General features: G+C 47.1%; 1 protein-coding gene across 1 annotated transcript; it reads left to right on the top strand.

Annotated features, from left to right (window-relative positions):
- Positions 1-121: 121 nt before the first annotated feature.
- On the top strand, positions 122-7,254 carry sall2 (spalt-like transcription factor 2; the record flags this gene model as incomplete). Its single annotated transcript, XM_083659496.1, has 3 exons — positions 122-197; positions 2,747-6,621; positions 6,854-7,254. The coding sequence occupies 3 exons, from the start codon at positions 122-124 to the stop codon at positions 7,202-7,204; spliced, it is 4,302 nt and encodes a 1,433-aa protein (XP_083515622.1). The 3' UTR covers positions 7,205-7,254.
- Between the last annotated feature and the right edge of the window lie 3,387 nt (positions 7,255-10,641).

Consider the following 10,641-nt stretch of genomic DNA (forward strand, 5'->3'; position numbering starts at 1 on the left):
TTTTTTTTGTTTTGTTCCAAGTAGTAATTTTAGATACCTACTTTTTTCAGTGCGCAGGGAGACAGAGTAAAAGTTGTGTCTTGGCCAATGCGCCCCTGCGTCGGTCCCGTCCTGCAGAAGCATGTCCCGTCGGAAACAGAAACGACCCCAGCAGCTTATGAGCCCGACCCTCGCTGCCTCTGGGATACTTGAGCATGGTGAGAAATAGACTACATTTCAAAAGCATACTGATTAGTGGGATTCACATCCGATGGGCAGTTGGACTAGCAGTTTTGACCCTAATGAAAAATCACTGTAATATTCCTATAATATTCTTACAGGGGCTTGTGAGTTTATAGTGACTTTTTTTTTATGGTATAACTAAGTAGCCTATCCCTATGATGACTTAAAGTTGTGATATTTGTATTGTATCCTCTTAAAAAAATATATTGTAGAAGTAGAATGACTTTTTTTCTTAAGGGGACAATCAGTTTTAAACTTTGTAGCAATTTGTAATGGACTTATAAAGTTGCTGATGATATAGCATAACCTGTTTTGATTCTATTCTATTAAGATGCAGCCTAAAACACTATTTCCTAAATGTTTCTTATTAGAAACGTGTTATTGTATAATTATTGAACTGTCCATCAGTTCATTTCCCACTGCAGATGTGCATTTGCATGACACATTTTCAAGCAAAACAAAAAACAAGGTTTGTTGGAATTACTGGGGGCATACAGAGTCTTTAATTTGTTCTTAATGGTTGCAGTCATTAGCTGCTTTCTACACAATGTATAAACCCCCAAGTGTCCTGTCTCCTCCATACTGCCAGGTTCAAAGACACAGACCACCCAGAATAGGGGGATAGAAATCCACAGAGCCAGAGGAATACACCGATGAGACACACACACACAAAAACAGTATATAATCAATTAAACATGTGTTACTAAAGGCAACTTACAAGTATTTGACTTGCTAGAAGCCAAGGGATGGGCATGAGAAGGTCAAGGAAAGGAAAACTTGGTGAGGCACTGTATAAGGTGTTGTAACTGCAATAGCATTAGACCCCATTGTCCCCTTTGGGCTTTGTTGCTGGGCACCGAAGCATGAGCATACCCATGAAGGAGTGTGTGTGTGTGTGTGAGTGTGAGTGAGTGAGTGTGTGTGTGTGTGTGTGTGTGTGTGTGTGTGTGTACGTTTAAGTATGTGTGTCTGTCCATCTGCGACTCCAGTTACAGGGATAGGGGGGGCATATTGTGTCATAAATGTAGCTTTCAAGCAAATTGCAGTGTGTGCATCTGTGTGCACCGGCGTGTACATGTGTGTTAGCCTTTTGTGTGGGCGTGTTTGTTTGTTCATTCTACTGTGTGAGCAATGTGTTTTATGCGTGTGTGCTTTCACCTTTGTGGCCATGTGAAGCTGTTCAGGGCTATAAGTTAGCTTGTTGACGGCCTGTGAGTCATCACGTCTGTCTGCCGGGCCTGTTTGTTTTCTTTGCGCGCCACCTCTCTTCCTCTGCCTGCCCCTAAACCATACCAGGAATGCGACCCCAGCGTGCTTAAGGTCAAGTCTGCCAGCCAATCAGGGGCCCAGTACAGTGTCCAGTACCCAACCAGGGCCTGACCTCTAGCACCCCATTGGGTTACTGGGGGAAGGGCCCTGGAGGAGATGAAAGACAGATTGAATGGAGGGAGGAAGAAAGGGAAAGAGGGCAGAGGAGGAGTGTCTAAAGTGTGTATCTGGCTTCTTTTTCTGATGAGAGAGTCTGAGGTAAAGTCCATTGTCTTGTGTTGCCCTGGAAACAAGGTAGGCTCCTCTACTGGTGAGCAGTGTAGTCTTGCAGACCAGTGGCATTCTGTGTGTGTGTGTGCGTGTGCGTGTGTGTGTGTGTGTGTGTGTGTGTGCATGTGTGTGTGTGTGTGTGTTTGTGTGTGCATGTGTGTGTGTGTGTGTGTGCGTGTGTGTGTGTGTGTGCGCGTGTGTGTGCGTGTGTGTGTGTGTGTGTGTGTGTGTGTGTGTGTGTGTGTGTGTGTGCATCTTGTACAGCTGGTGCCATGGTGAGAACCAATTTGAGTTTTATCCTGTAAAGTGAGGACATTTTAGGAAAGAAGAATAAGAAGGATAAGACTTGGTTTAAAGGGTTAGGTTAGAATTGGGTTTAGGTCAGGGTTAGGGTAAGGCCTAGCCAGGGTTAGACATGTAGTTGGGATCATGGTTACGGTTATAGGGTTAGGGGCTAGGGAATGCATTATGTCAATGAATGTCCTCACTAAGTGGACACACAAACGTGTGTGTGTGTGTGTGTGTGTGTGTGTGTGTGTGTGTGTGTGTGTGTGTGTGTGTGTGTGGTGGGGGGGCAGTGGACGAGGGTAGAAAGGACAAAGAGGAAAAGGAAGCAGTGTGCGTGATAAGGTGGTGGCAGTGAAAGCAAAAGAGCTATTGGATACCTCAACTCTTCAGGGCCCCAGTGTTCAAGGTGCCACCTATTAGCAGCATTTTCTTCTCACCACTGGCTTTTTGTTCATGGATCTCTGCTCATCATGTACATGGCCTGCATTACTGGAAAGATACCTTGTAAAATGTGAGGTTAAGGCACACATTCAGACTGATATTTTGAAATATTTTTTGTCTGATCCCATGTAGAAGAGATTGTGAACCTGTAAAACATTTGTGTTGCCTTTCACAAAATCACATTTAGATTTTCTCTCTCTCTCTCTCTCTCTCTCTCTCTCTCTCTCCCTCTCTCTCTCTCTCTCCCTTTCCCTAGATGGCCAATTGGCAGTGAAGTCACTCTCCAGCCCTTTTATCACGGATTCTCCCTCATCCTCTCCATCCTCCTCTCCTCAGAGCCCCCAGCTGCCCCTGGCTCTCCGTCTCTCTTTCAAGGGCTCTCAGGCCCCTTCTCTACCCACCGAGGGTCCACCACTCTCTCACTGGCCCAGCCAGCCCTCGCCCTGCCAACAACGTACCCTCCAAGACGCCCACTCCCCCATCTCCCCTGACTTTCCTCACTCCTCTCGCTCCTCCCAAACTCACCATCCACTTGCCCTTCACCTCTCTGACTGTAATCCCACATCTTCTGCAAGTGGTCTCATCCACACCCCCCGCAGTGCCCACATGGCCTCTCCCAAGTTGGGGGTGTCGGCCACGACCACCACCTCTTCCTCCTCTTCATCTTCCTCTGCCTCCATGTGCCCCCCACCCCACCCTGGAAGTCCCAGCCCTGTGCCGGAGGGCCCCCCGAGCCCTGTTACTCCCACCCCCAGCCCAGGAGTGACTTCTGCCTCAGCTGCCCCCTCTAGAGCGCAGCTGAGCATTGCCCTGATCCTGGAGGAGCTACGGGTGCTGCAGCAAAGGCAGATCCACCAGATGCAGATAACCGAGGAGATCTGTAGACAGGTGCTCCGCCTGGGTGGGGCCTCCTACACCTTAGACTCGTCCTCCCAGCATCTCCTCCCTCCCCTGCCTCAGCTCTGCCTGGAGGCCAGTGAAAGGGCCTCCAGCCCAACACCCCAGGCCACAGCTACTCAGCCCCCGACCTCTGTAGCCCCTCTACTGGCATGTTTCTCCTCCCTGCTTCCCTCTCAGACAACACCCAAGCCCTCTAAGCCCAGCCACCCCTTGTCTCAAATCCTGCAGCCTCACAAGCCCCAGATGGAAGGTGCAGGAGGGGCAACAGGGGCTCATGGTTTCCAGAGGGTCAGTTCTCAGTCCTCAGGCCCCTCCACCACTCCCTCCATCTCATCTGCCATCTCCAGCATGGCCTCCTCCAACTACCCGCTAGCCCTCTCTTTGGCCCTACCCAACCGCTATCTCCATGAGAAATCTCCAAATACCACTTCAGCCAGTGGGCACAGTGGCCTGTCCTTCCTAACCCCATCCCTCCCCACGTCCATATCTGTCCCACCCTCCCAGCATGCTCTACAATCTGCTTCTGGAGGAGGAGCTTCACTAGGTTCTTCTTCTGCATCCTGTTCCGCCAACGCTGTCCGTCTGACGCATGGCTGCCGCTTTTGTGGGAAGATGTTCAGCAGCGACTCTGCGCTGCAGATTCATCTACGCTCACACACAGGCGAACGACCCTACCAGTGTCCAGTGTGCCTCAGCCGCTTCACCACGCGAGGGAACCTCAAGGTGCACTTCCTACGCCACCGTGAGCAAAATCCAGAGCTTTCACTTTCCCTCCTGCCACCATCTTTGTTTGGGATAGGGTTAGGGGCCACTGGGGGGTCAGATCTGGGACTGTCCATCAGTAGCAGCAGCAGTACTAGTGGTGTGAATATGATTCAAAAGAGGCGTAAACGCAGACCTGAGGATGAACCATACGGAGATAATTTGGAGGGCAGTGGTGCTGGTGGTGGCTTGTCTCTGGGGGGCTCAGGAGGACCTACCCCTTCTACTCTGCCCCTGCCCCCCAGTGTGGACCTGGCTTTAATATCCCACTCCCTCCTGCAGCTCAATAGGGCTGCAGCTGCAGCGGCTGCAGCCTCCATCGCCTCGGCTTCATCCCACTCATCCTCCTCTTCTTTAGCCTCCTCTTCCTCTCTCGCTTCCTCACTCCTCTCCAACCCCTCCTTGTCTTCCTCTTCCGCCATCACAGGGTTATTCAATGGGGCCAAGCAACAGCACTTTGATGAGAACACCCCTCCCCATGCCCCAATGCTTCCTCCTGCAGCCTACTCCCAGCTAGCGCACCTGCCTAAGCTCCTCTTCCCATCTGCGGCCACCCCCTCTTCTTCCTCTTCCTCACACTCATCCCTCCACCACCATCCAGCCTTGGGACTGCTACGTCCCACAGGTCCCTCTGCAGGCTCCCACCACCTCGCTTCTTCCACCCAATCTCAGCTCTCTTTCCCCTTCTCCACCTTTCCTAAAGTCCCAGGTCCACCCACCTCCACCCCGGGCTCCCTGCCCTCCTCCACCCTTACATCTGACACCTCCAAGCTGCAGAGGCTGGTGGAGAAGCTAGAAAAGGAGCCCCGCTCCTCTTCTCCATGGGCCTCTTCCTCCGCTTCAAGCGCCATGGTTGAAATGTTAGCTAGAAGTACAACTACCTCTTCAGCAGGTTCAGTCAGTGGCCTCACAAATGCCAGCACTTCTACCACCTATGTCATGGCCTCCCGACCATCCTCTTCTGCTAACACCTCTGTTTCAAACTTCACCCGTGAGATGATTGCTGCCCTGGGCATGAGTGCTAGTGGAGCGAATGCCCTGGCAGGGGGCATGCTACCATCACTGAGCATCATGGGTGCCGCTAGTAACATGACAAACAACCAGTGTGGGGTGTGTCTACGGGTGCTGAGCTGTCCCAGGGCACTGCGTCTGCACCAGGCTACCCACCTTGGAGAACGCCCTTTCCCCTGTAAGCTGTGTGGACGATCCTTCTCTACCAAAGGAAGCCTGCGGTCACATCTGGCCACCCATCGTGCCCGACCGCCAAACGCACGCGTCCAGAACTCTTGCCCCCTGTGCCAGCGTAAGTTCACCAATGCCCTGGTGCTCCAGCACCACATCCGTATGCACCTGGGTGGGCAGCTTCCCCCTGATGGCACAGAGGACTCTCTACCTGAGATGCCAGCTGACTCTAATGCCAAACCCCTGTCACAGCCTCAGTCTCAGTCCGCTGAACAGCCCACTGACTCGAGTAAAACACCTCCTCTAGCTGCAGCCAGCCAATCCAAGAGCCCAGCACCAAACACACAATTTCAAACAGCGGGCTCTGTCCCTGATGCCAGTGGGACATCACCAGAGTGCACCAAAAATCCCAGCAAGTCCCGGTCCTCCAGCCCAGACATGGTCCCTCCGTCGGACCTCAGCCCAGACCCTTTCTTAAATCCCGCTGCACAAACCCCACCGCTAGGCAGTGTGGAACCGCCTGTCCTGTGTGTCAGTGCCCCCTCCCCAGCCACCCAGCTGGAAGATGAAGCTTTCCTGCTTGACAAAGACAAACAAGTTGAGGAACTAGCCACAGCCGAGGTGCATCTCCCCTCTCCTACTTCCTCTGCTGTGACCAAAACCACAATGTCATCCAACGTTATGATCATGGACAGCTCAGAGGGTGAAGCCTCTACCTCCTTTGATGCCTTCCTTCCTGGCTCCAGATCAAACCTGGAGGACTTACTAAGCACACCCACCCGTGGTGCCCCCTTTGCCCACTCCTGTTCCAGCACCATTTCCTCCTCTACCCCCGTCCTGAGTCAAGAGCCCCCTAACGCTCATGCAGCATTGGCCCTCGAATCTGAGCTCTCCCCAATGCTCCAATCTCCCGAACCTATGGGAGAAGTCCAGTCCCCTCCACCAGCAACACCAAAGCAAGACCAAGCTACTGTGCCTGACGAGGACCCCCAAATGATGTCCACTCTGGACACTGCAGAAACGAGCGGTGCTGAAGTGAGGATGGCATCACAGAGAGCTGCCTCTTTTGTACGGGAGACGCGTCAGAGCCTTCATTTTGGCTCTTATGGGAGAGAAGACAGCGTGGAAAGTAGTAACATCAGTGGATCGGCTGCAAGTGAACAGCTGGACGCTGCAGTCCCCATAAACCTCGCCCCAACGCTGCCCCCTCCGATGTCTCGTCCGGAGAAGAAGACTTACTCCTGTGCTGAGTGTGGAAAGGAGTATGCCAGCCGCAGTGGACTGAAGGTGAGGACAACGAAATTTGTGTGGTATTTAAGTAATTGCCAACAGAATATGGATGTGTTGGCAGAGTGTATATTTGATGTATATTATATACATCATATTGAGGTACAAAGCTTTCTTAGTTTTGTTTTGTAACTGTATTTTTACAGTGTTCGTGGGTACCTTTTAAAGTTGTTGTAACTATGATCATGATTATGATTACCAATGAAATTTTCTTAATTATCATGTTTTACAGGGGCACATGAAGCACCATGGTGTGGTTGCCAAGCAAACACGTCCACCAGCCCGGAGCAGTCGTTCCTCCTCTGACCGACTTCCTGCTTCCACACCTACAACGTCCTCCAATGTTCCTGCCACCAGGAGCTCAGTGGGCTTCTGGAACCAGTACCAAGCCTTCCTCAACACCAGTACCGAACCAACTGATGACCCCGGCCAGGGCGCAGCCACTGGCAGCCAAGGAGAAAATGTGGAGATCCCCCAATTGGCAAATTCACCAGTCAGATCTCAGATGGAGGCGTCCACTGGGAGGGTCCCTGAGGAAACAATGGATGAGTCTGATGAAGGGTCGAAATTTGAGTCAATGTGATTGGCTGGATGATGTTCTGATGTTTTCAATCAACGTTTACCTTTTGGTGAAACTGTATGGACCTTTGCATAGTATTGCTTCCTAAATACATTTTCGAGTAGCCTGTCAGTTTGGTAGTCAGAGTAATTTGTTTGTGAAAGTTGTGAGCCAACCAGCTTGGTCTTGTGTTTTTATTTTATTTTTAAGGAAAAGATGTAGTAAGAAAAAAAAGATGAGAATAATCATGACGTAATGAGAGTCCAGTTAATGCTGGATTTGTAGAGGTAAGACTACCTTTCTCTGGCTGAGTTTGTTTATAGGTTGATGCAAATTCTAACAAAAATGTATGTTGGGATATGAGGAAAGAGTATCCCTGTAGTATCAATGTTTCATACCAGACCTGGGTCAAATAATAATTCTTAGTGTTTATCTGAATTTACCAGGGCCAGATGGTAAGGTTTGCCACATTGAAACAAATCAGATTTACAGTCATCTACTGTAACTAAAATCACAGAAAAGTATACTAAAAGATACTTTTCAAAATAATACTTTGCTGTGATTAGCTAAGCATCTGGGAATGCATTTTATTCTCCTATGGTGCAAATGTCATCTATTTGGTACCAAATGAGGGCATGAGGCCTAAGCAAACCATACAAAACTTTTCAAATGCTATTCGACCCAGGTCTGTTTCATAAATAAACAATTCTTTCATTCAAATGTTAAAGAGGGAATAGACATGCGTGAGGTAAGCCAGCGGAAAAAAATGCTGAGCCACGGCAAACAAGGCCAAGGAATTGGACGTATTTCTGTGGAGAATATTGAGTCTCTTGTCCCCCATCTTGTTGTTCAGATAATCTACTCATGTCATCGTGGTTTACTTTTCAATATAACTTCCAGTCAACACAGAAGCACAGAGGCAGTGTTTGTGAGCCCAATGAAGGCAGGGTCTTTTCTGTGACCTTTGCCCTTTAGCTTTGTGAATAATATGATTGTTGTTTGGTCCAAAAGTAATGTCTGTAACACACTACCACTCACTAATTATTTTGTCATGTTGTATCTTTGCATATGAAAAAAAGAAAGAACCAAGAAATCTATGTCTGTTTGTTGTAAGCTGTACTTTCGGTAACCCCAAATGTTATAAAAGAGGGGTGAAGATACCTATTAAAAAACAATTTCAAAAAAAGAACTTGCTTAGCCTAGTTTGTGAGGATTGCCACACAACAAAACATGTGACTGGTGTACAGGACTTACTATTAACGGTGATCTCAACCTTCTTCCTATAAAGGAGAGCCACAACCCCCCCCCATTTGATGAGATTGTCTGTCTCTCTGACCCAAATCATAATATATTATGGTTGGATATGATTTTCTCCAGAATTCCATGACAATCTGTATTGTAGGTAGGGCCATATGACTTCCGCAAAATGGAAAAAAAATGATGGAATCATGGAATTTGGTAATAAAGATGGAATCGACCGTAAAACGTGCACGGAATATTGCAGAATTTTCCATAATTTGGCTGAAATTGATAAAAGTGGGCCTAATGATCAAAATCAAAAGTAGACCTAAAATAGTAACATAAATGATTGATCATGAATTATTTCATAATATGCCTAGAGAAATTATTCAGTTTTCAATTTTGGAGTGTTTTGGAATTTGTTTGTTTCCCCCTGGAACCCCCTCAGGGACCCCTGGTGGTCCCAGGACCCCACGTTGAGAACCACTGTTCTAAAATTATGGCATCAGTGTCAAATAGAGAATGTAGAAGAACAATTTGTTTTGATCATAGTTTCACTGTTATCTCGCTACAATACAGATACTTAGTCATGGCATTCTGAACAAAATCATACCTAACAATAAAATAAATATTCTCCGATTTGGGACAAAAATCGCATCCAATGGGGGTCCGTGGCCCTAATGTGGATTACATTAGGGGTCCTTGATATGAAAATGGTTGAGAATCACTCGTGTAAAGGATGAAAGAGCAACAGAGGAAATGTTTTTTGTGTTAACGTGTTGTGTGTATTTATCTGTATGTATCTGTGTATTCTTTGTGCAAGCCCAAAAGACAGTGTTCTCACATTCACTTATAGGTCTGAAAAACTCTGTGTGTGTGCGCGCGCACACACACACGTGCGTGCGTGCGCATCAGGTAGCCAACAGCCATTCCATGTGACGTGACGCTCTTGATCTAGCCGCCATTACCACCAACGGATAAGCACTGCCACATGCATGTCAATTACCACACTAAGTCAAAAGGCACTGTGTGCTGTACAGCAGGTGGCAGTCTCCCGGTTTTGAGCAAGCACCTTTGACATTTGGAGAGGTGGAAGTTGTTGAGTAAAATGAAGTTCTCTGCAAAAAGATAAACATAAAATCATTGTTCTTTTCTTCCCTCTACTTCAAAGGCCTAATGTGTTTTTCTGCTTGTGAGGAAGATGGAAACTAACAAGAACATGGGAGTGAATACATTCAACCTACAGAATGGAACCAAACCAACCAACACATTTCTGGATTAGAGTTTATCCACTTAGAGTAAACTGAAAGCAATATGCAAGGCAAAACAGGCTAATCCATGACCACTAAACATCCTCTGACATGTTAAACAGAAATGTATGTACTGTGTGTAACCTCTAGAGGGCACACTTCTCCTGATTCACTGTAACAAAGGAATATTATATTATTTCTTATCTGAATCAGTTAGAGATAAGTAGAATGGATTTCTGAAATGTGTGTATAAAAGACATTACCTATATTGTAAGGACAGCAAATAACAAACCTATCCATGGTTATCCCATGGTTACTGCAGTGGGTTCTAAACTTCAGTGTAAAAAGTGTAAAGAGGATTACATTAATTAAATGCCTAATTCAGCCTTCATAATAATAATAATAAAGATTTTATGTCAATGATTCATTCATATTTAAGTAACATGACCTAATTAGGTAAATGATGTGTCATGTGTGTGAAACACTGACCTAAATAATAGTGTGTGAAACCATATTTCTTTAATCATTATGTGAATGATGAGGGTATTAAAGAAAATAAGTATATAGATAATTTAAATTAATACATCTATATATAGATAGACAGACAGACAGACAGACAGACAGACTAATATTGACTTGTTTGTCTGGGATACTCAAATAGTGACTTTATAGTGACAAAAAGTTACATGTTTAACCTGTAGTTGCATCTTTTAAAGTTTTGCTGATGTATGTCTCATTCCTTTTCATAATACCCTTTTATGGTTATAATGTTGCATTGTCTTTTGTTTACAGTACTGGTGCTGGACTATTAGACTACAATAATTAGCCTAGCTTCATTGCCTCTAAATAACAATAACAGCCTCACAGTTGGGCGAGCTTGACAAGGCATTTCATCAGTGCCAGAGCAGCAGCCGTGCCAAGTCCAGCGCCAAGGTCACCAAGTTGATTCCAGCCCTCATACTCAAAAGCGGC

This window comes from Poromitra crassiceps, assembly GCF_964638095.1.
Source record: "Poromitra crassiceps genome assembly, chromosome: 23".
Taxonomy (NCBI): Eukaryota; Metazoa; Chordata; class Actinopteri; order Beryciformes; family Melamphaidae; genus Poromitra; species Poromitra crassiceps.